The sequence below is a fragment of the Euprymna scolopes genome, chromosome 7, assembly GCF_053919585.1.
Source record: "Euprymna scolopes isolate OS-2025 chromosome 7, ASM5391958v1, whole genome shotgun sequence".
NCBI lineage: Eukaryota > Metazoa > Mollusca > Cephalopoda > Sepiida > Sepiolidae > Euprymna > Euprymna scolopes.
The window spans coordinates 15798942-15826272 of record NC_136488.1 but is presented as its reverse complement, the minus strand read 5'-3'; the positions used below and the strand labels follow the sequence as shown (position 1 = coordinate 15826272).

Sequence of the window (27331 nt, the reverse complement as noted above, 5' to 3'; positions counted from 1 at the left end):
CCCCTCTCAGTACAGGCCAATAAGTTTCCTGTGCGTCATGAGTTGCTGGAATCTGTGTTAAATACAGAAGTAATCAACCATCTCAACAAAAATAACCTTCTTAGTGACACTCAATATGGTTTCCGTTCTGCTAGATCTACAGCAGATGTGCTTACAGTTATATCACATAGGATTAGCAAATCTCTCGACGGTGGCAATCTTTCTAGGGCAATTGCTCTTGACATATCTAAAGCCTTTGATAGGGTATGGCATAAAGGTTTACTTCATAAGATCGCCAGCTATGGTATAGCTGGAAAAGTCTTCTCAATTATTAAATCATTTCTTTCTGATAGGTTCATAAGAGTAGTAGTTGAGGGGAAAAAATCAGAAGCTCACAGTATTAATGCCAGTGTCCCTCAGGGGTCAATCCTGGGCCCAACTCTTTTCCTGATCTACATTAATGATCTTCCAAATCACATCCTTACATCATTTGTAGACATTTATGCTGACGACACTACCATTTATGGTAGCACATCTAAGACAGTAAACGACCAAGTTCTCTCCAATTCTCTCTCCTCTGATCTTGAGCACGTAGTACAATGTGGAAAGGTGTGGCTGGTTACTTTTAATGCATCTAAAACCAAGCTTCTCTCTTTACATCATCAACATTCTAATCCACATCTGGCATCAATTAAAATGAATGGCTCTCGTCTTCAGGAGGCCTCAAGTTTTGACAAGCTTCTGGGCTTGACCATTACTCCTGATCTTAAATGGAACACGTACATCAAATCTGTTGCCAAGGCCGCTGGAAAAATGGTGGGATCTTTCTATCGATCCGGTAAATATCTCACTGCTGATTCTATTCTCTATCTATATAAGAGCCAGGTACGTCCAAGGATGGAATACTGTTGCCACATCTGGGCAGGAGCTGCTAGAAAGAACTTGTCCTGCCTTGATAGAGTTCAAAATAGACTTCTTAGCCTCGTAGGAGATGTCCTTTTCTCCTCCTTGCAACCTCTATCTCACAGAAGAGATGTTGCGAGTTTGTCTCTGATGTATCGTTATTTTCATGGAAAGTGTTCGACTGAGCTTCAATCTATGGTCCCCCCTCGCCAAACTTTCACAAGAAACACTCGTCTAGCTGTAAACACTATCAATAATTCCCCCCACTCTTTATCTGTGCCTAAACCTAAACGTAGATTCCATGAACAAAGCTTCTTTCTTAGAACTGCACGCCTGTGGAATTGTCTTCCGTTTTCCTGCTTTCCAGCTGACTACAATATGGTTGTGTTCAAGTCTAACATAAATAAGTTCTTGATGAGCCGTTCCATACAAGTTATCAAATTTACCAAATTTTCATTACTAATGATTACTATATTGTCTAATTTCTACTGTACACTCTTTAAAAAAAAAAAAAAAGCTACATAGTAGGCAGCTGATGCTCCCCCGTTTTCTATTTAACAATTTTAGTTAAGGTTTTATTTTCTTTTTCATCCTTATATAGTTGAATTCTATTTTGTAATTGTAAACATTTTAAAAATCGGTTTATACAAGTGCTAAGTCTGCGATAGGCTAATTTTTTTTTTCGGGAATTAAAACTGCATTTTTTATTTTTACATATTTTTTTTACTCAAAGATCCTTTAGACACTATATATATATATATATATATATATATATATATATATATATATATATATATATAATGTGCGTGTGTGTGTGTGTTTGTGTATTCTGTATATTTATAAAGTTGTGCGATTTTTCTCACTTATTATCCTATTCATTGTAATCAGTTTAAACCAACGTTTTAAATGTAGGCATAAGTCGGATGGCTTTTAACAATCGACGTCCAAAGTAATCTCTGGACAGGTCTTTATCTCTTTCAATCACTTCCTTCCATACTATTTTCGGGGTCGGAATCTATCCATAAAACACTTATTGTTGGCTGGTTTAGACCTTGAAGTGGTATTTATTTTAACTTCTTACATCAAGTAGCTTTATGTCTTGTTAGGAGTGATTTTGAAAAAAAATGTTTTTTTTAAAGTATACATTCGTTTGTCACTCATACAAGAAAAAAAAATATTCACCCAGATCGCATACTTTTGCAAGAATATATGTTTGCTAGTGTATTCATTATGGGAAAACAAATTCTTAGAGTTAGAACTTCGCAAAAATAAATTAATAAAACATAAAGCCTTCTATTTTTCTGCTAAAGTTGAAGAGCTACGAAGACAGGGATTGTATCATTAAATCAAGCAATTTTTTGTGCTCCACAATTTATTTTTCTACATAGTCAACATCATTCTCAATACACTTTTCTATAGAAAAGCAAATTCTTAGGATTAGAACTTAAAAAGTAATAAAACTGAAACCATACAACAAAAAAATAAATAAATAAAAATAAAGACCATACGAAATATATGATAAAAAAATGCCTCAAACTTTTCAGTTTAAATTCATTGCTCCTGGGCAACACGGGTTTCTTTATTTAATATAGAAATAAAGTGAAGTTTGGTTTGATTTAATTTTGTTAGATTCTGTTATGAAGCTTTACAAAAACATGTCAGATGAAGAATGGATGTGACAGCGATAGGAGAACAATTCGTTTTGTCAAGAGAAGGCCCTCCAGGGGGTCGGATCACTGTCAATCGATCTAGCTTCGATATACATTCATTATTACAAACAAATTATTGAACATGGCAGGTCTATATCGGATTATAATAACTAGGTTTACTCTTACAGGGTTTTCAGTAATAAAACAATATAATAAAAAGAAATGTATACCATACATAAGTCGACTCTTTTATATAATTGCAATGTGCTGTGTTGAACAGAAAAAAAGAAAAACGTCAGATTACATACATCAACTGATTCTACAGCTTCGCACATTACAAAAAAACAAATGTTTTTCTTCCTTCCTTGTTATAGATTATTATAGGAAGCAAAAATCGACTGATTTTTTGTGTAAAAGAATGTTTCGCACAGCATCGTATATGATTAGCATTTTTTTTTTTATCTCGTGTTATTTGAGCTTTCATCAAGTCTTTACCAAACCCAAAAAGCATCCTAAATCATAGTGATCAAACATCTGATCTTTACAAGGTAGAATTGATAATGATATCATAGGTAATATGTCTAATTCAAACCACACAAAATCTACAAGGTCAGCTAAGCATCGAAGGTCAGTAAAATAATGACCTCAATTCTTCAAGACTAAGAAATACAAGCATAACATTCTTTAGAACAGGATTTCCTAAAGTGGGCTCCATCAGTGAGGCTGAGAGGCTCTAGAAGCTCTTATTTCTTTCTGCTTTATATAGAAAAATTAAATGGCTGCAGACATTGGAATTATTGATCTTTTTTTACTGGAAAGAGTAAAGATGTAAAGAGTTTCAGGATGTCGATGAAAAAGAAAATTTTTAAAGAATTAACAAAAAATGCAACAATTTTCGATTAATCAAAAACAAAGAAATGAAGGAACCCAAAAATCATTAGTGTTAAAATTTGAAATGAATGTTTTTCATATTTATATTGATAGTGCTTTGTGAAAAACCTTTGCCCTGCTCCATGGTGTCCTGAAGTTTGGGAAATCCTGATTTAGAATATATAGGTATTCGAGGACAAACATTATTTTCATATTTGGACTACTATTCTCATATTGAGTGTAACTTGTACAACGTTTTGATCAACGTAACCTGGCGTTTAGGTTTATCTGGTTGAACTCTGAAATTTTCCTGTCGAACTCAAGAATCTGCATGAAATTTTGAACGGAAATCTTTAATTCATGGGAGTAGCATGCTCTCTTTCTGTCAGCCATAACTGGGTAGAAGTCAAATTGTGACTGACTTAGGACTTCTACCCAGTCATGGTTGACTGACCGAGAGCATGCTTCCTCCATGAACAAAATAAAGGATTGCATTTGAAATTCCAGACAGATTCCAGAGTTTGACAGGATACACCCGAAGAAGGCCGGAGGTTACATGAACCAAAACGTAAAGCAAATATCCATGAAAATGAGAACAGTAGTCTGTATAATCCAAATAATATAAATTATCAGTCATCATCTAAAAAAATTTCAGAAACATAAATATTTTTGTTAAATAGGAATATTATTTATATTTTCTATATTTCACAATTATCAGTGACAACCACTATAATTACACAACACATAAGGAGGCACACAGTTATTATGGCTAAATATAGTACTTTAGAAATACGACCATTATGAAAAGTAGGTTCATCTTTCATGTAAAAAATTCACAAAGACTTAAGATAAAAAGCTATCATCAAATGTAATAGACATTATACGCATTATAACACAAGTTAAAACATGACCACTAACAATTGGCCTCCTAGCTCTCTAGCTGTCAATATTTTAGACTATTATTTATAATAGACTAGCGAGGGGTACCCGGCGTTTCCCGGGTGTTTGGAGGTGTGTGTGGAAACTCCGGGGGGGGGGGGGGTTAAAAAATGTTTTGGTAGGTAAGTATGAGGATCGAACCCGTACCATTGAGGCAAAGTTGTAAATTAAAGTGTGAAAAAAAAAAAAAAAACGTGCAACGTTAACCATTGCCCCACCGCGAGATGCTAACGGAAACACGTTTGAATTTATTTAATTACTTGGATTTGGCAGGTGCCCGTTTTAATGAGTTAATGAGGTCAAGTTTGACTGCGGGATTTTTATTTTCCCAAAATGTTATAGAAAAAAGACTAACCCACATGACAAATGTTGAATATTTATCTTCCCGTCGAGCAAATTAAATAGACAGGCGAGCTTCGTTGTTAACTGTGAGATATTACGATTTATATGTGATATAAAAAGTTTTAAAAAGTTGTGAAGCAACCGACCGCTTCTCTGAAAAAAGCCTTTTGTAGACATACAGAAAAAGCGAACACACATACATACATTTTCGCTTTTATATTTATAGATGGTTTAGAAAAAGGTTCACTAGCAACCTCATCATCATATTCGGTTAAACATCAATTTCTACATGCTGGCATGCGTTGGACAGCATTAAAAATCGATTTTAAAAATAATCTATCTCTGGCCAGTCTTTTGTTTATCTTTCTTTCCTTCTAATCAATCATTATCACTTCCTATCTCTGGACAGGCTTTTATTTATCCCCCTTTTTCTCTAATCCATCATTATCACTTCCCATCTCCGGACAGGCTAGTTTATCCCTTTCCCTCATTTATCCCTCTTTTCCATCAGTATCACTTCTTATCTCTGGACAGGTTTTTATTTATCCCTCTTGCCCTCTAATCCATCATTATCATACTGTTATTTACTTGCTTTCCACTGCAAAAAGATCAGCCATAAAATCTAATGGGCACTACTAGAAGCTTACCAAAAATACCTATAATTGATTTCATCAGCAATTTCCGTTAACAATACTGCAGCCTGCGATAGATAATAAACCAATCCTCCTTACATTGATGTTTTAGAGATCATCAATTTTGTCTAACAAACATTTTAATTTTTTAGAAATAAATTTTGTCTGCTAACAAACATTTTAATTTTTTAGAAATAAATTTTGTCTGCTAACAAACATTTTAATTTTTTAGAAATAAATTTTGTCTGCTAACAAACATTTTAATTTTTTAGAAATAAATTTTGTCTGCTAACAAACATTTTAATTTTTTAGAAATAAATTTTGTCTGCTAGCAAACATTATTTTGTCCGCTAACAAACATTTTAATTTTTTAGAAATCATTAATGTTGTCTGCTAAAAATCTCATTTTTTAACAATCATCAATTTTGCCAGTTAACCAACAACTGTTTGAAATCCAGGTTTCTTCTGTCTTGGAAGTTGTATGAAGATCAAAGACACCCTACTGCTAGTATTAATGTAGATTTTTTCTTTCTCCTAGACTAGTTGCTTTAACTTTTCATTTCACCCATAAGTGGGGGGAGGAGGAGAAATAGATCTATATATTTTTCTCAAGAGCATAAGCAAAACTGAAATAACTAACAGAATCCGACATTGCATTTCTAATTTTCTAAAAACACTAACAGCAATGGATTCTTAATGCTGATTTTGTTCAGCCATGTTTGTGGTATCACTTGGACTTGTTTTTTATTTTTCTTGTTTCCTGACTTAAATGCACCAAACATTCATATTGTTTTTTCCCTTTTCCTTTGCAAAACTCAATTATGTTCTACAGAGTCCAAAAATAAAAAACAAATTCAAGCATCATGAATGGATATTTGAAGATAGAGAATGCCTGAAGCATAGGTGATATTTTTTTTTTTTTTTCAAAATTACTGGATTTGGCATTAAATGACTGGAAAAGGGTTCATATGTTATAAAACCAAACCAAATCTCTTTTTTGTTGTTTTTCGTTCATATTCTTTATTTCGTCTTTTGCAGGACACGATGACTTTGGTATTGAATCACTTGAAACGAGTTGCCTCAAAAAGTGATCTAAATAAGATGACAGTGGATAATCTAGCCGTTTGCTTTGGCCCGGTCCTCCTCTGTCCATCTCCCTCGACTTCTGCCGACCTCGACTTTAAAAAACATATTGAAGTTCTCAAATACTTACTTGAGATCTGGCCAGATGATTTCAGTAAGTCATGTTTTTTTAACCACCATTTGCTTCAGTTTTTTGTTGGCTCATCATGTCGTCTTGCTGACCTTGCTCGACTTTTTTTTATCCATGTATAAATCCAATTCTTTCATTTTTGTAAACATTTATTTCATGATTGTGTTTTTACTTGATTACTTTATTGATTGTTTGATTGCTTATTGATTTATTTGACATTTTGATTTTTGCTTTATCCTAATTGGTGAGGTGTATTTTTTTATGTTGACCATTAATATATATTCACCTGTTTGTTGAATGTCCAGTGCAATTTGTCTCTTTTGGTCATATGTTTGTCCAGGTAAGTTATTGAAGCAGCTAATCTTCATTGAAGATTATGGACGGTTCACCAAATTATAACTTCATTGCTACATCATTTGCCTGTTGCTTTATGAGGAGGTATTTTAATTACACACTGATAATATGCAGAGCACCAGGCAGAAATGAACGGTAGTCATCTTTGAGTGCAAGTCATACTGGAGATTGCATATATCACTGTATTAATAAGGAATATTAGATTTTTGAAAGCAAGATGATATATAATTATTTACACCATTAAACAATGCCGCAGCTCACATAAACCATGAAATCTGCAGGCTGGAAGTCCAAGACTTGAGTTTCATCCTTCTTTGGGCTCATCAGTAAAGCATCTCTGAGCTAAGGATTTGAAAACCGAGTCAATCGTATGCAAGGCGAGTATCCTGCCACATGAACCATAATGCCACATGAACCATAATGCCACATAAAAGAAAGCCTATCAACTAAGACAGATCAAACAAATCATGGGGAATTCGACTGTGGAATATACCAACTTCTTTTCAACAAGAGGTGAAGTCATCCGACCACTAAGAATCCAGGCGGATGTCTCACACGTAGGATTTTAAACTCGCACAGGCAGATGTCATCCAACAAGCTAACCAATCAAGCAAATTAAGATTAGATTTTGGGACGTGAGGTGATATATAATTATTTCCACAATCAAACAATGCCACACATAATGCGCACACAAACCGTGACAGCTGCAGATCGGAAGTCCCAAGTAAAGATATGTATGTCTACTGATAAGCCCAAAGAAAGTCATGTAGAGTTTAGGACTTCTGGTCTGCAGCTTTTATGGTTTGTGGGAGCTGTGGCGGGGTTTGATGGTGAAAATGATATGGAATAATGAATAGATATAAGAAAAAACTGTCAATATTTTAAAAATTAAATTGATATCAACAGAATAGTTTTGTAGAGACGGTTCTGCAGACAGACAAAGTTACTTTATACACACACATATTAGTGATGGGACGATTCCAATATTTTTCATGATTCTAATACAATTACCGATTCCGATTCTTTATAAATCTCTAAATATTTTGACTATAAAATCGTTATTTTGTCCCGATTACTGTAAAAACACATCTTAAACGCACATATATTTTCTGAAACGTAAAATGTAAGAAGCCCCCAGACTGTATACCGATACTCTATGGCCGACTGGGATAGCTTCCGTACATTCATATCTGATTTACCTCTGCACTCCATGTTTAAAAAGGATGTGTCCTCTATAGTATCAGATCTGACCGAATGGTTAATTGCAGGCATAGACCAATTCATACCATCTAAAAAATTCCAACAAAAACCTAACAGCCAGCCATGGTTTTCCCCAGAATGTGCTGCTGCTATCGCGCACAGAAATCACTTTTTCCATAGCTACCAACGTAATAGATGCACTGAGACTAAAGCTGCTTTTAGGTCTGCCAGCAACCACTGTAAAAGAGTAATAAAAAATGCAAGAGAGCTATATGCCCAGTCTGTTAAATCCAAGGTAGCTGATCAGCGGCTTGGATCCCACCAGTTTTGGCAAATAACAAATAGGATCCTGAACAGAAGTGTGCGTTCTATCCCAACCATTATCAATGGACCAGAGGTCATCTCGTCAGCGTCAGACAAGGCCAAACTATTTGCAAAGAACTTTGCAGCTAATTCTACCCTATGCGACGAAGGCCATCAACTCCCCATATTTCCTCCTATAACACAGAACAAGCTAGGTAACATACAAATATCCGTGCATGAGGTCGCCAAGCTAATAAAGAACCTAGATTCCAGTAAAGCAACTGGCCCTGATGGCATCCCAATTATAGTGTTAAAAAAGCTTCAACCAGAACTTGCTCCCATACTTACGAAACTATTTAAGCGCTGCCTTAAGGAGAAGTGCTTTCCGACTCCCTGGAAGACCTCATCAGTTTGCCCTGTATTTAAGAATTCAGGTGATAAGTCATCTCCCTCTCAATACAGACCAATAAGTCTCCTGTGTGTTATGAGTAAGTTGCTGGAATCCATATTAAATAGAGAAATAGTAAACCACCTCAGCAGGAATAACCTTCTTAGTGACACACAATATGGTTTCCGCTCTGCAAGATCTACCGCAGATGTGCTGACGGTTATATCCCACAGGATTAGTGAATCTCTTGACAAAGGCTTCCTTTCTAGGGCAATTGCTCTCGACATATCAAAGGCCTTCGACAAGGTATGGCATAAGGGTCTACTTCACAAGATTTCCAGCTACGGTATAACTGGAAATGTTTTCTCAATCATTAAATCATTTCTCTCCGATAGGCTCATAAGAGTAGTGGTAGATGGACAAAAATCGGAGGCCTGCAATATTAATGCTGGAGTCCCTCAGGGGTCAATCCTGGGCCCAACTCTCTTCCTGATCTACATCAATGACCTCCCTAAACACATACTTAAATCATTCGTTGACATCTATGCTGATGACACGACCATCTACGGCAACACATCAAAGGCTGTAAATGACAAAGTTCTCTCTGATTCCCTCTCCTCTGATCTCGAGCGCGTGGTTCAGTGGAGGAAGATGTGGCTGGTTACCTTTAATGCATCCAAAACCAAACTCCTATCCTTACATCATCAACGCTCTGATCCCCAGCTGGCATCAATTGTGATGGATGGCTCTCGTCTGGGTGAGGCCCCGTGTTTTGACAAGCTTCTGGGTTTGACCTTTACTCCTGATCTGAAATGGAACACGTACATCAAGTCTGTTGCCAAGGTCGCTGGAAGGATGGTGGGATCCTTCTACCGCTCCAGAAGATATCTCACTACTGATGCAATTCTCTATCTATATAAAAGCCAAGTACGTCCAAGGATGGAATACTGTTGCCATATCTGGGCAGGAGCTGCTAAAAACAGCCTATCCTGCCTTGACAGAGTACAAAATAGACTTCGTGGCTTAGTGGGGGATGCCCTTTTCTCTACCCTGCAACCTCTCTCCCACAGAAGAGACGTTGCGAGCCTGTCCTTGTTTTATCGTTATTTCCATGGCAGATGCTCGTCTGAACTCCAATCTCTGGTCCCACCTCGCCAATCTTTCACGAAAAACACCCGTCTAGCTGAATCCACTGTGAAAAATTTCCCCCACTCTATATCTATGCCTAAATCAAAACGCAGATTCCATGAACAAAGCTTCTTTCTTAGAACTGCATGCCTGTGGAACTCTGTTCCGTCTGCCTGCTTCCCTCCGGACTACAACTTGGATGTCTTCAAGTCCAATGTTAACAAATTCCTAATGAACCGCCCCCTTAAGTAAACATTTCAGCAAATCTCCTCACTAACGTAATGTACTTGCAATAACCCTTATCCCTGAGTGGCTTCCGGGCCTTGATAAGTGGTGATCACTGTGTAAAAAAAAAAAAACACGATCTTGAGATTTTAGTCTTACTGGAAGTTTAAATCAATAAATATTTATTATTTTATTATTACTACAAGCAGTGGAAGATGTTTCTTAAACCAAAATCAAATAAAAAGATAATTTAAGGAATCGGTCTTGGCATCGGAAAATAGGATCAAATTTTTCCGATACCAACACCCCAAAAAGCTCTTGATTTTTCCGATTCCGATTAATCGTCCCAACACTAATATATATATCAATCCATGTAAATATGTTTCATGATGCCATCAATCTTCAGTGTAACTTCAAATAGAGAATATACAGATTTGGTGCTATGAAATCAGGCTGTCTGAAGATACTGACTTTCTGACCTAAAATGCACTAAACAGTGATGTTTTTTTTTTCCCCTATCCCTTTTGAAAACTGAATCAGGTTCTGCAAAGTCAAACAAAAACAATTTTCTCTACAAAACAAAAATAACTTTTGAAAAGGATTGCTATGCTGTAAATTCAAACAACCAAACTAAACTCGATGAATTAAGTTCTTTATATCGTCAAATATTTATATCGTCAAATATTTATATCGCCAAATATTTATATCGTCAAATATTTGAGAATATAAAGAACTTAAAGCACAAAGATTTTTTTTTTTGAAAAGTACAGGATGCAACATTAAATAACGCAAAAGGGTTGATATGCCGTATAACAAAACAACCAAATAGAAATATATCCGTTCCACGTCTGCGTAATAGCATATAAAATTGGTGGAATTGAAACTAGAAGCCAAAAGCCATTCCACTGAATCTATCGTCTTCTCCGTTTCACCGTTGTCAATGGACAGGATGTACTAATTCTGCATTTCTTCACGGTGGTTGCTTTTAGATCAGCCGCATTCATTCGGACATTATTCCAAATGAGATGGACTTGAAATGTTTGCTTTGTTTTAACAGCCAACATAAACGAGTTCAATTTTGGCTGTAATTTGTCGACCATAAAAATACACAGCCAACTCGCATTCTAATGACACAGGTGTTGCACAATACGTTTCGGCACAGTACGATCATACGCTGTCTATTCAGCTATGCTCGATTTAAATCCAACCAAATCTATTTTGTTCATTTTCACACTGATAACATTGAGAAAGCTATGAACCTACAATTAGATAAAATACCAACTTGTATTCAATTAACCATATACATAGACTCCTTAACGATAGTCTTTTGGTATTAAATAATACTAAAAGGGGTTGATATGTGGCAAAATAGACCAAACAAATGAATGTTACATATTTTGTGCAATTTATCATTTGAGCACAAGGAGTAGCTAGTGTTAACATAATAGAAAGAGTAGCGATGGATTAAATTCAAGGAACATACATGACGAACCAAGGAGTGAGTCTATGAGTGTGATAATGTATGGAAGTGAAACCTCTCCAGTGAGGGTTGAGGACATGCGTTGCATGAAAAGAAATATGAAAATGATACAATGAATACATACGAGTCTTTTTAAAGACAGGTTTAGATCTTATGAACTCTGAAAAAGATTAAATCTGAACAATAGAGGAAGATGTGTGCAAAACTTTGTTGGTATAGTCATGTTGAAAGTATGGAATAGAGTGTTTGGGTTAGCAAACGTAGAACAGTTGAGGTAGCTTTTTTTATATCTATGTAATAAAGTCGGATCAATTAGAGTTTAAGGACCCCAGCAGGAAGGGAAAACAATTAGAACAGCTTTCAATCGATGTCTGCTTTATAATTTTTTTTTTTTTTTAAATTTATGTTCATCCCTAACAAGATATATTGCCACTTGGACATAAGGGGCTACTATTTGGGACCCTGCCTAGAAAAGATTAACAAGATATTGGTTTATGTTACATTTAAACTTCTGCATATCAGTACAGTCAGGGAAGCAGGTAGCAGGAAGGGAATTCCAAAGCTAACTGTTCAAGGGAAAATCTATTAGAGTAGAAAGCTTTCTGACATTTAGGCACCTCAACAGTGAAGGGGTGAGATTTTGTTGCTAAGCGGGTTTATCGGGGATATGTACGTCGAGGGGGCACAAGTGCAATGAGTTCATCAGAGCACATTCCATTAAAATATTTGTAAAACAAGCACAGATGCAACATTGCAATGATGGGACAGGGGTTGGAGCTTAGTTGACAAAGTGAGACCTATTAGACTGAAGACTCTTTTTTGGACCCTATCCATAAAGGAGGGGTTAGTGATAGATGTACCAGCCCAGATGAGGCAACAATACTCCATGCATGGGCGAATGATGACCTTGTAGAGATACTAGATACTCTCAGGTGTGAGTAGTCTACTAGCTTGATAGAGGAAACCCACCTTCTTTGCAGCATCCTTTGCAATGTCCTCAATGTATTTGTTCCAGTTCATATTGCCCATGAATGTTAGAGCAAGCAGTTTGAAGGAAGACCTTCATCTTCACACACATACACATAACATTCTATAAACATAAGTTGTTCATTTTTTCATTTGCCAGCAAGATAGCGGGATTTATTTTTTAATGAAGGGTGCATTTTTTTTTTTTATTATTTATAACTAGCGGAGGTACCCAGCGTTGCCCGGGTGTTTGTAGGTGCAAAAGAAAAAAAACGAACTCGAAGGCGGAAAAGAAAGTGAAAGAAAATGTGAACGTTTACTGCAACACTACGAAGCCATAGGAAATGAAAAGTGTTTAAACTTAGCGATGTCAATGAAAAAGTTGACTTGCAGCAACGAACGTTGGCTGGAGGCCAGTTCAGCTTTTCGCTGTTTCATTTATTTGTTTTCCCACGATGTTGGAGAAAACCAGCTCCCCACAAAAAGGGAGTGTTCAAATGAATAACAATTGTCTGATATGGGGGGTTTCCCTGACATTGATCATAGCTAATTGCTTTCTGGGCGTCCCGACACGAAAGGCCGGGAAACTGTCTTCGCTATTATAATCTAGGGAGTGAATAAAAAGGTCTAAAACATAGTAAAATCCTGAGAACTCCGGCGAAAAAGCCTTCACTGGACATACAAAAACGCACGCAACAATTTTGTCTTTTATATATATATATATATATATATATATATATATATATAGATAGATAGATAAAACTATTTAAACAAAATGATAAATAGTTCACATTTTAATAGTTGTATTATTTTTTGAAGAAGATTTATTCTGTAATGTAGGATACAAAACCTTTTTAGGGAAACACGATTTTTTCTATGTTAAAACCCCACATTAGGATGCTGATCTTTCTTCTACTTAGTCAGTAAAGGATAAATCCTTCTGGACCGTAGCAATTTTTATGCATATATATGAGAAGGGGTGGAAATTACATATTGTATTAACTGTAGTATTGTTAATATAATATGTAATTTTAATAACATTTTTTACAAAACAAATTTAAATAAATTGCCTCATGCTAATTTCAAATGTTATTTTATTTTCATGAACATAAACAGCATTGTGTATAAATTTTATGAGAGTCATTTAAAAAGAACAAACTAATAATTGTCACATAATATTAAATGCTGTCATTTTGTAATTTAATTTCTATTCATTACTTGAAATTGATGAAACGAAACTAATCAATAAGAGAAAAACTTTTATTGATAATTGAAAATTTCACTCATATTTATTATATTCGATCCAATATATAGTAATGATTTAGAAAGTTAAAAGAAAAAAAAAAAAGACTCGTGCACCACCACCAAGAATTGAAACCAAAGCGTTTAGCTTACGATTTACTTTTTCCTTTGACATTAATGCCTGAGCTATGAATACATGTTTGCTACATGAACCAATAGCTATTACGTTACACATGTATATTCGTAATGCTGCCGTTCAACCTTCACCTGGGAAATTCCATTTTTTTAATTTTCACACTTTTGCACTGATTTTCCCTGAAACTCAAATATAAAGTTTTGCATGGGTTTAAATACCCTATATATTAAATTTCATGTCTGTAGACCAAAATCTGACAGAAGAGTTTGATAGGCAACATTTTTTAAACAAATATATATACGTATATATAAATATATATAGAAAGAGGTTTGTGTTTACTATAAATATTTTACGCAAATATTATGCAAGTATAAATCATGTAGAATATCTGCATGAATATACTTACATGAAATAGTTAACTAAAGATGATCATCCCATAAGAAAATCGAATGAACTAATAGGGAATGAATTAAAATGAATGTTTAAAAGAATATGCAAATTAGCTAGATCTTTTTCAGATGAATGCAATTCCACGACCCATATATAACAAATGTTGCATTTTCTTTTTAAATAAATAGAAAAAAGGGTTTTTAATATGAATATCAATGCACACACACACAAAAAAAAATTTATAGGGGTATAGATTTTCTAAACTTTTTATGTTTTCGAACTTTTGAGATGAGGATTTATTATTTTTATTATTTGGACTCTTTGGACTAACATTCTCATCTTGAGAATCATTTTCACAATATTTCGGTCAATGTAACTTCCAACCTTCTTCAGGTGTATCTTGTCAAACTTGGGGATTTGCACAATATTTCTAACATACCCTCATGCATTAAATGAAAGGTTAACATGCTCATTTTTCCATCAAAATAACATTACAAATTTTTGCCTGGTTTACATCTTAACATTTTCCTTTAAAATTACGATTTCTTATGTTATTGCTCATGGCCATCAAGATAAGCGCGTGCTTGCACATAGTTTCTTGGAGTTGCATTTACACGCACTTGCACATACCAAAGTGGCCACCAGCAATAACATAATAAATGATGATTAATATCTGGAATACTACTTATTTGCGGAAAATTTAAATGCGATATTCGTTTTCAGCATACCCGAAACCCTATAGAAGTCATATTTAAGAAAAATGTTAAGATGGAAACCAGGTAAAAATTTACCAAAATAACATTGCAAATTATTTAAGACGTCTACCCAGTCCTGTCTGACAGAACGAGAGCATGCTACCCTAATGGATTAAATAAAGGATTCTGTTCAAAATTCCATGCAAATTCCTAAGTTCGACAAGAACATTTCTGAGTTCAACACAATACACCTTAAGAAGGTTGGCGGTTACATCAACCAAAATATTGTGAAAATCTCTAGATGAGAACAATAGTCTGAAGAATCCAAATAATACGGCTAATCAATGCTCATCTAAAGAACTCAGAAACATAACTATTTCTTAATTGTGTGCCGCTGAGATTGCATTTTCAACGGCTCTGCACACATGCAGAAGAGCCAAAATTTCAAATTGCAACCTACAACAATGATACCACAGCTCAAATGTTGTGTGGACAGAGCCACAACGGCTGTGGGCATACAAAGAATGAACTGTGAGGATTCATATGACAAACTGGGGATTTGTTTGTGTATCAATTTGGACCTTCTTGCAGAAAATGGATTTAAAGAAAAAAAGAAATGACACTTGCTTTAAGACTTTTGGTAACTAATAATGACGGATCAGGTTTGCTTTTGTTTTGTAATTCATTTTTCTTACCCATTTATTTTTTTAATTTAATGCGTTTCATTTTTTTTCCTATAACATTTGTTTGTTTGGGGTTTTTTTTCAGTCCATTTTATTTATTTACTGAAATTAATTTTTAAATATTTCTTTTTATTTGTTTGTTGCTCATTTTCATTATTTCTGTGTTAACTGAGGTCTACCACAATTGTTTTTATTTTGTTATTCATTTTTTACCCATTTATTTTTTTTTAATTTAATGTTTCATTTTTTTTTTTTTCCAATAACATTACTTTTTTTTCAGTCCATTATATTTATTTGTTGAAATTAATTTTTAAATATTTTCTCTTATTTCTTTTTTATTTGTTTGTTGTTTTTTGTTGTCTTTTTTTAATTATTTCTGTATTAACTGGCGTTTACTAAAATTGGTATAAATAAGGTTTTGTGTCATTTCTTCCAGAATAAACTGGCCTTTTGCAAAAATTATTTCTTGAAGTTATGAGTAAGTGGTTTTTCCAATCCATGTATGTAGTCCCGTTACTGCTTCACAAGTAAAAGCAGTGAATTGTAGTCAACATTCACTCCTTTTTTATTCTCTTTTCCTGCGCTTTCACTTTTTTCTTTCTCTCAATTTCTAGTCTTGTATGTGTATAAATACTTCTGCTTATACATATATAAGTTGAGATCGAAAATATATACCATTATACTAATATGTATATATATATGTATATATATACATACACACACTGGTACTGTTTAATGATTCCGATAGTCACTGTAGAGATGCTAGTTGAATGTAATCAACACTAAATGTTGTATAGACTTTTTTCTCAATTTTAATTTCCTTCTTTTTACAGATCAAATAGATATTAGTAAATAAGAAAAGGTTGGGTAAAATCCAAGTTTACTCATACAGCAATAGGTGTATAGCTTGAAATAGGGAATTGGCTTCTTGTGAGGGTCCCCCTGAAAGACTTAGGGAAAGTTGATATTGTTAGTAGAAATGCAATATTCAGACCCTCTCTTTTTGGAGTCTGGAAGATTGGTTTAAAAAAAAAAATCACTCTACACATTTCAGCTATGCACCAAAAAATTGAATTTAATTCTTCACCTTCCTAACTTTGAATTAAGATTACTGAATTATATAATGTTTCTGTCAGATTGGGAAGAGGATTTATTATGGTTCCCAAAAGATTTTGGTTAGTATTAACTCTAGAGGAATCCTAAAAATGCTGTTTAGTAATATTTCCAAACCATTACATAAAATTATATTCAATGATTTTTTTTTAATAAATAAATAAATAATAACCCACTTTTCCATATTTAATGTGTGATATCCAGTAATTGGAGAGAGTTCGAATGATACAGGGTCTTTCAGATCTGCCCTAAGAAAGCCAACTCAAAAAGCTTTACCTCTTTCTCCCTTGAGCACCAACGATTATACAGAGATTTTATTTACTCCTGTATCAGAAAAAGGTCTACCCAGACACTACAAGAAACTATTTCACTGTTGATTTCAATTGAACTGAAAGAGCCGCTTTCTCAATTGTAATCCCTAGACATTGGAATAGACTTTCAAATGCACCAACAATGCAACAATTCAAAGTGAATTTGGACAAGTGCTTGGCTACTGTATCTTCTTCTATAAATTTTTATCACTATTTCCTTATATGGCAATTTAAGCATGATTTTTTTAAATATTTTTTTGCCAAATAAATTGAATTGAATAATCATCAGACAAAACATTCGTCAATGGTCATGACAGCAACTACAGCAATGTTTATGCATCTGAATCTGTTTTGTTTATGTCCATTCCTATGAACGGGATAATCTTGTGAAGGATGTAACACTTCACTACAGAGGGGCGATCATTTATGAAAGAAATTGTGAATCACATAGTACTGAGATGGATGGAGTTGAGTATACCACAAATAGATGATCTCAGAAAGCTCCTACACATCTACAGATCCTTGGTATTAGTGTTGGAACAATTAATCGGAATTGAGAACCACAAAAATCGGAACATTTTGGAGAATCGGAATCAGAAATAATTGTGCCTATTTTCTGATGCCAAAAATAATTCTTTTAATTGTCCTTTTTATTCGATTTTGTTTGAAACAAAACCTTCCACTGTTGTTACTAATGATAAAATAAATATCTATTGATTTTAAACAACCAGTAAAACTAAAATCTATAGATCACCCCCTCCCCACAAGTGTATTCTTACCTTTGAGAAAATATATGTACATTTAACATAACATAACAACTCTATAGTTAAATATTAACAATTGGAATCAGGAATTTAATATGGAATCGGAAAAAATATTGGACTCGTCCCATCAGTACTTTATATAAATGTCTGTTTATTTGTATTGACCAAATTTAATGGCAATAGAAATAATTCAAATTTAATGGCAATAGAAATAATTCAAATTTAATGGCAATAGAAATAATTCAAATTTAATGGCAATAGAAATAATTCAAATTTAATGGCAATAGAAATAATTCAAATTTAATGGCAATAGAAATAATTCAAATTTAATGGCAATAGAAATAATTCAAATTTAATGGCAATAGAAATAATTCAAATTTAATGGCAACAGAAATAATTCAAATTTAATGGCAACAGAAATAATTCAAATTTAATGGCAATAGAAATAATTCAAATTTAATGGCAATAGAAATAATTCAAATTTAATGGCAATAGAAATAATTCAAATTTAATGGCAATAGAAATAATTCAAATTTAATGGCAATAGAAATAATTCAAATTTAATGGCAATAGAAATAATTCAAATTCAATGGCAATAGAAATAATTCAAATTTAATAGCAATAGAAATAGGCAAAATATATTGTTGTATAATCATTTATACACACACACACACACACATCTGTATAAAAGTAAAAGTAAAAATAAAAATATTTAAAAAAAAAAGCTGAATATCAAATGTAGCAGCAAGTCCTGGGAACATGTTTACCAGTAAGAACAGTTGGAAATAAGTCATACACCATCCACTATGACTAGGCAATTCCTACAGCTACATACCTAGAAAATACAGCTATTATATCTGATAGTGATATGAGAAAAGGAGAAAGAAATAACCTTGGAAGTTAGTGTACCCAATGATTCAGGGTTAAAAAGGAAAAAGATAAAATACCAATGTCATGTGAAGAGAAACTGGAATTTTTGGAAGATTTCCATTATTATAGTAATTATAGGAGCAAATATATATATAAAAAAAAAAAATTTCAAAACCTATCTGGAAAATATACCCGGTGAACCAAGTGCAAGAGAGATACAAACAATTGCACTTAAAGGGAAGGTTAGAATATTAAAACGATCTCTTGTTTGGAATGTCTTAGACAGCGGATGAATACTAGGCATCTAGTAAGATAACTAATCCTCAGCTGGAATAAAATTGAAAAAGAAAAAAAAAATTAATGCAAGATTAGTTTTACCTAACGGAAATATTTGTCTAAAGAGAGTGCATGGTGATTGGAAAACCACTGGTTATGTGACGGCTAATTATAGGTCTTCAATTTGTTCAGTGTAAATAAACAAATGCTCTCATTTTGACGATTTGATTAAACGTGATGTAGTAAATCAAGTTTAAATTTCATTGCATTTTGCTGTATGGGAAAACACGAATTTTACATAAAGATTTAAAAAAAAAAAAAGAAATTAGTATTAACTTCTTTTGCTCCTCGAATATTTTTGCACTTATTTGGCATTAAACTGCACTTTAGACTTGCATATGAATTACATATTTTTTGCATTCAAAAAATTTGGTTTCCTTTTTTACCTATATTAGTTCACAAAATAAGTTCACTAGCAAATATTTTGATTCATGGCAATAAATCTTGAATTATTTGTTATGCCTCTCAGACGATCTTCCCTTAACAATCTTCTCGATTCAAAATAAAAACTTTGAACAAAACATTGACACTACCAATACAATATTAAGAATAGAAAAAAGAAAATCTTGTTTCATCCGATAGTTTCTTAAAATGGTTACAATTTTTTTTTTTTTACCATTACTTTCGAATACATCAAATTCCATCAAAAAATGTTTAATGTTGTTGCTGTTCTTGAAGTAAATTCCTATGCATACAATTTTTTACAGTATCTTTTGTTTATTAAATAGTTCGATGAAAAAAAGTACAGAATAATTAACAAAGCTTCCCCCTCCCCATGTTAAGAATGGCTTTCTAAAAATAACATTATTTCAGCGTAGTCTGCAAACTGTACAAAATGCAGTTTATCTACTGCATTCACTTAAACTGTAATTAAGAAAGGCATGAACCTACCCTGCTTCACGTATAGATAAAATATCAGCTTGTATTCAATTAATCGTTTCCAATAGGTATTATAATTTGTCATTGAATAGAAAACCAGAAACTTCAAAATGCACTTGTACCTAGTGTTGATTAATCTCTTCCATTTTCCCTGCAAAATCAGCCTTGGTATCCTAACAGCAGGGCTGATTTTAAGTTGGAGTTAGATATGTGCCATTTTGTAATCTGGCTAATTTCCTTTAATGCTCAGATATTCTTTAAGACCGTTGGCACCCTGCTAATAATCTAGACAATAGAACATTACTAGTATCTCCCATCCTGTCAATCACATTTCCAGAATATGTAAAAACCCTGGCCTCTTTGATAGACTTTCCCTTTGATAGGAACTGGATTTTTTGTAGTAGAAATTACTGGCATTTGTTACTATAGACAAATTGAAAAAGTAATAAAATATATATATAATAAATAAATGTTATCAAATGCAAGATAAATTACAATTCTACCTACCTGAATACGTTGTTTGGCATTTTAACTTCTTTTTTAAAGTTTGAAACAAGTGGTGTTGAGTCGCTGATGTGAGACGGTCTTCTTTGGAGATACGATAATCGCTCAAAACTAGAAAATCAAACAAAATACTGATAGAAACCAATTCAATAAATGTCACTGTGACATTTATTTCTTATATATAATATATATGTGTTTGTTTACCACTTTTCGATTTGTTGTCTACAGTGATAAATACCCAAAATTATTAACAAAAGTTCACAATTAGTCGTCTTATTTGACTGATTTGAGGAGTGACTGCCAACTTCATAGTCTAAACTGCACGAATGACAAGTTTGATAGTTCTCAGTCCATCAATCGTTTGTTGCAGATTCACAAAAATATCTAAAACTATTGTGAATAATCTATGAAAAAATCTTTTCATACAAAATTTAAATGTTTTTTTTTTAAACAACCTTAAGTTTCTGCACGAGAATTTTAAAATACTGGAAGTTTCATTCCCTTGCATTTGCAAAAGTTCAAGTGTAATGTGAACGGACATCTTGCTGCTCATCTCCCTTCATAATGTCCCTGCAAATTATGTCCCCGATAGTAGCCCCCTACTTCAAAGTGGTACTGTGCCTTGTTTAGGGGTGAAAGCTGAATAAAAATATATATATATTAAAAAGTTTGATTCCTGTCCAGGTAACCTACATCTAAAATTTCAAGTGTTTAGACCCAAAATTGGCAGAGAAGTTTGACAGAGTCTGCAAAGGTTAATTCGTTCAACTTTGACCACTTGGCAGCCAAATTTTCGCCCAAAAACTGATTAAAAAAAACTTGTTGCATGTCTGAGTACCCTTTATGTAAAATTTCAAATGTTCAGACCCAAAATTGGCTGAATGTTTGCTAGAGATCGCAGAGGTCAAATCTTTTGAACTTTGACCCCTTGGCAGCCAAATTTTCAGCCAAAAACCGATTAAAAAGCTTGCCCTATCTTAATACATTTTATGTAAAATTTAAAATGTTTACACCAAAAATTAGTTGAGTAATTTGGTAGAGGCTGCAGAAGTCAAATTTCTTTTTAACTTTGACCCCAATTTTGACCCCTTACCATTTATTTTGGGCTCAAATCAAGTTAAAACGTTTGATCCATGTCCAAGTAACCTACATTTAAAATTTCAAGTGTTTAGATCCAAAATTGGTGAAGGAGTTTTGTAGAGTTTTCAAAGGGACAAATCTTTGAACTTTGATCCCTTGACAGCCTAACTTCTGTCCAAAAACCGATTAAAAAGATTTTCCCAAATCCCAATACCCCTTATGTCAAATCTCGAGTTTGTAGAATGAAAATTGACAGAATAGTTTTGGAGGGAAATGTACACACACACAAACACACAATTTCACTTTTATAGATTATAGAAAAAAGTGTGGAGGCTGCCATTTCAAGATGTACACGTCATCAATTATTAGAATGTATATTTATTTTTGTCACATGACAAATATTTAAAATTTAACTTAATTAAGAATCTTATTATTTTTTTATTTAAAATTTTAACAGAAGAGACATTTGTCATTTTCATTAACCACTTATGTTCTGTTTTTTTGTTTTTTTGTTTTTTTTTACATTCACATAACTGGATACTTAAAGAGCCCAGTTCTTTTTATAAAGAATTTTTACACACTTATGTGTTTATAATTCAAAATATAATTTTATAATAGAAATAAAACCAACAAAAGAAGCTATGTAAAATACGAAGTTACTCCAAGCTTTCAATTTTGAAGTCGGTCCCATGCAACATAGTTTTTTATTAGTATAATATTTATATGTATTAAAAAGATACGAAATGATATTAAGTTTAATATAATTGAAGTAAAATTATATTAAACTCGTCGTATTAAAGTGATACCAAATTTCATTCAATCTGTGAAATTTAGTTAAACATTCATAAGAGAAAAACTCCACACTTTTATACCAACAAGTCTAAAGCATTTTTAAAATGACCTCTTCTCCATTGACTGTATGTTGCTGGTCCTGAGCACTTTAGGATGCTTACCCTCTCAAGCATTGCTTTCTTTTTTTGGAAAAGTGTTAGTTTATTGCTAATCGCCTGCGGTGCACCTATTGGGGAATGCTGACAGAGTTGCCCAGACATTGTTGCAGGTTGAGGTGCTGACCATTTGATCCCACTTTCCAGTCCTTATGTCACATGGTCCCACGATGGGGGAGGAGATAAATAGATTAACTTCTTTATAATTCATTTATATTTTTTTTTAATAAAAATATGAAAAAAAAAACGATGCTAAAAAGGACGTTTTCTTTTTTCATAAACTATTTTTTTTGCCAGTTATATTGATAGTGAATGAAATTATAAATTTGTAAATACAAACTTAAACCTTTTGATATAGTATATTATAATATACTATGTCAAAAGGTTTAAGTTTCTAGACTTTCAGACAGCATAAATTAAATATTATTGTAAAAAGAAAAAAAACAAACAAATTCATTCAATTGGAAAAATGTTGCCTTTTGTCAAAATAATACACAATAAAATCTACTTATGCGAACACTTTGAAAATAATAATTATCATTTGTTTGTTTAAACTTGGTTTTATCTTTGATAATATTCGAGGTTAAATTTAAGTCTTAGAGATCGATTTTTGTACCGCATCAGTGGCCAGGGCATAAGTTTGCCAAACTGAAGAGTTACATATCTGAATATTGATGCACACATGCATGCAAATTCTTTAGAATTCATTGGATATAAGTTAGTCAACAACTCTCTCTTTAGAGAGAGAGAGAGAGAGAGAAAGAAAGAAATTCAAATATATCGGAGTTTGCTCAAATCTTATTTTATAAAGTTAATTTGAAAATTTCAGGAAAGCAAATAATATAATAAAATATTCTTATTAAATGAATTAAAATTATTTTGTTTTCTGAGACTATTGCTGTAAGACATCTTTTCAAAGATTTTTTTTTTCTTTTCATTTTGCTGATGGTATTAACCTCGAGCCTCGAGAGGTCAGCTTCAAATATATGTTGTAGTTTTAAAATCACTCTCTAAACCTCGGTAGTTTTCCTAAATCTGGTAATAACCAAGTTCCCAGATTAAAGACATTCTAACTTGTATTTTCCATTAAGTGAACATTCTGATCACTGAATACGCAGTAATAAAGAATTATAGTAAAAATAAAAAAATAAATAACTCTTCAATCCGGCATCCTATGATCTCACAACTCTTCAAAGCAAATACATTTTTAATTCTATACGTTTGTTGGTTTAACTTAATTGTAAATAACCCATTTTATTATCCAAAAAATCCGTTTTATTTCAAGTTCTTTTTTGTTTAATATAAAAAAAAGAAAAGAAAATTGTATATACCCACCTAAACACTAGTTGTATACACCCCCCTAAACGCCAATTGTTTAAATAATCTTATGTTTAAACAATGTGTGGCTTATGTATTCAGGAGGTGACAACTTTCATAAAATAAATTTTTTTTAAAATCGTCATTTAAAAAATTTGTTTCGAAAATGATTAAAAAAAAAGTTTGCAATGTATTTATGAACTAACAAATATTTGTGATTATTTTTTTCTCCAAATTTCTCGTGTTTTTGCATGAAACCAAAATTCCTGCAAGAAAAATTAAATGTTTACAAATTTCCTTTTTCAATGGGAGTCGAATTTTTCAAGTCAAGAAAAAATATTTTTAAAATGCATTCATCCAATCTGCGTGTTTTGTGGAAAAAGAAAACAAAACATGATTTCAAACTTATGTAATAACAAATTAACCGAATATATAGTGGACGGACGGACGGACAGACGGACACATCTAAAATGTCATACATATTTAGCAGTCAAAATGCTATTTCAAAGCCAAGTCTGACAAATGGAAAGAACTACCTTATAAAACACCAAATTACGATCCCTTATTTTATTTAATGCACATTTCGCGATTAAGCGTGACAGACATGCAGACAGAAATAACACTTTTATAGAGATGTGTCAGCAAGATTACAAAATACGTCCTTCAATGAAAACAGCTGGAGCCTCATTTTGAGTTTCTTGGTAACTCGGCCATCATTGGATGCATCAATTTACTATGCGGGTCAAGTTTTGCTATACTGACATCACAAAACTGCAATAACTTTCTTATTTTAGGTCCGAAAGAATCGAACTTGGTATCATCGGAAAATGCAGAGTAAGATCCTTCGAGCAACACCAATTTCATTGGAATCCATTAACTTAAGTTTTCATTCACATCACTAGTAAGTACCTTTTGTATGACTATGCCCAAAACTAAAGTGAGTTACGGTTTATGGATCATAGTGTAGAATTAGAAGTGTAAACAAAAAAAAAAAAAAGAGAAAAAAAAGAAAGAAAAAAAGAAAGAAAAAAAGAAAGAAAAAAAGAAAGAAAAAAAAAGCATTTTAATAGAGGATCTTGAACTCGTCTCGATATTAATAAAACTGTGTAAACATTTCTGGCGAGTTGTGCACGTGTGTTTTTTGAGAAAAGAAAAACAATGAATTATTCGTCGAAATTTGAAAGGAATTTTAACGTATTTAAACTGTTAAATAAAAAGCCTTCTAAACTGGCTTTAATTTTCTTAGAAAATTAACATGTATTTTTCTTTCCTTGCAATTCTTTGAGATGAGTAATTGGTATATTTTTTATTTATTAGCGGACTGTTATCCTCATATTCCATAGTTATTGATGTTTCATCACATTTCAGCCAACTCATCCTCTGACCTTCTTCAAGTAATTAACCGTGATGGGGTAGGAATGTTTAATTACTATTATTATTAATAATATAATTACTATTATTAATTACTAAAATTACAGTTATGAGACTCAGCATTCCTATCCCGTTGCAGTTAATCACCTGAAGACGGCCAAAGTATGGTCGAAACGTAGTGAAACAACAACTATAACCGTCCGCAAATAAATAAATAAAAATAAACATGTATTAAAAGATTGAAACTTTTAGAACTTATTTACAATTTTATAAACAGAGATTAAAATATTATGACAAAATCATAGTTTCATAGCAATTGAATTCAACGCCCTAACATATACTTATACCAATAATTCATATATACATATAATAATAATTCATATATACATATTTATACCAGTAATTCATATCAATTGAATTCAACACCATAACATACTTATACCTATATAGTGAAGTGATCGTTGGTAGCTTTTATCCTACACCATCAATAGTTGATTCTGACTAGCCATTCAATTACGGTAATCATCGGTGGGTGTTCTTAAAAAAAAATAAAAATCGAAACTTTAATCGAATCAAGACAAGAATAAAAACGCCAATCGACCGAGAAAAACAAAAGAACAAATTTTGATCGATACCAGTGTGATATTGACTTCCACACATGCACATGGCCTCTGTAAACAGACATAAAATAAATATCAAATAACAGACGTGTGCGGATTTTCGCAACCAAGATTTATTTTTATGTAGAGTGCATTTTTATTTTTTTAATCTGTTCTTTTGTTTTTCTAGGCCCAATTGCGGTCCTTATTCTTGTCGTTATCCCTTCAATCTATTTCATAGACTATATGTACTATCTCTGACCGGATATTTTCTTTAGTAAAAGACATTTCCAGATATTCAGCATTAATTTTTATTGGTTATGTAATTATGCCAATGAAATTGCTGCATTTGTGACAAACATGGAAAATGCTAATGGCATTCAAAATATCGCTTAGTAATGGTAAGTACATTCATTGTTCAAATAAATAAAAACATTTCTCTGAAAACGAATCTTTAAATATAGAATGAACTCGCTATTATCATTTTAAACGGGTAACCATTTTTTTTACAACAGAGGAAAAGGGGAATAAATAGAAAACTTGAAGTTGATGTCTTTATGCATGTTTATGTATAGCAATAATATTGTCTACGGAATAGATTGCTATTTGTACTGGAAGTTTTTTCTTTTAGTGTTTTTTTTTGTATTTTTACTTGGAGGTCTCCGCTTATCAAGGCCCAGAAGATATTCGAGGATAAGGGTTGATAAGAAATGAATTAGCATGTATGCTGTGCTTTCAAAAACAACAAAAGACCTCTTCTAATGCTTTACTTAAATTCCCCGGGCAATACGAGGTAGCTATGCTAATATGTATTATTATTATATTAAAGCCAAGTTAATCGACGTGTTTCTCCCCAATGTTTTTCATACACATTTTAATCACACAAAATACTAAACTATCTCTCAGTTATGGGATTGAGTTATGTTAAAAGAAAATCCATTTCAATTAGCCGTGATTTTCAATTTTCAACTTGTTTCACATCTTTTACTGTGTTTCTATCACTTTCACTCTCTCTCTCTCTGCTTATTTCATATGGAGTTTATCACTTTCTCTATTTTATTAACAGTCAAAGGTAATAAAATTCTTCTCATCTTGTCTATTTCTATACTGACGATGAAATGCAGCAACAGCCAGTAACTATTCTCTCTATCTCTGCTTCTCTCACTTTCCCTCTGACACCGTCCCTCCCCCGTAAACTCTTTCCTATCTTTCTATATTGAAAAAAGAACAGCAAGAATATATGAATAGAAAAATTATTTAACTCATAGCTGGAGAGGGAAACAAAAGAAAAGATATAGAGCAAGCAGAAAGAGACTAATTTTATATTCTGTTTTTTTTTTTTAATTTTAGTTTTGCAAACTCCCTTTTTTTTTACACCAAATAATCTAGCCCAAACTCCATGGATGACTTAATGGATCACATTTATTTTTAATATTTATTAAAAAAATAATTTAATTCCGAAATTAAATCTATTAAAATACATTTTAGTTTCTTCCTAAATAATAAACTCCCTCTCAAATTTC

At 32.7% G+C, this 27331-nt stretch overlaps 1 protein-coding gene across 4 annotated transcripts in view; it reads left to right on the top strand.

Annotated features, from left to right (window-relative positions):
- The window catches only part of LOC145279615 (rho GTPase-activating protein 100F-like), a 395691-nt gene that overhangs the window by 331176 nt on the left and 37184 nt on the right, over positions 1 to 27331 (top strand). Inside the window, exons 4-6 of one of the 4 annotated variants that reach the window (XR_013868417.1) lie at positions 6353 to 6551; positions 16154 to 16195; positions 24633 to 24739. Coding sequence is in view for 2 of the 4 variants with exons in the window: in XM_080130817.1 (XP_079986943.1) it covers positions 6353 to 6551; positions 16154 to 16158 (204 nt within the window). In the remaining 2 variants the exon portion in view is untranslated. The remainder of the gene's footprint in view (positions 1 to 6352; positions 6552 to 16153; positions 16196 to 24632; positions 24740 to 27331) is intronic. The other 3 variants (XR_013868416.1, XM_080130817.1, XM_080130816.1) reach the window with 3 other exon arrangements.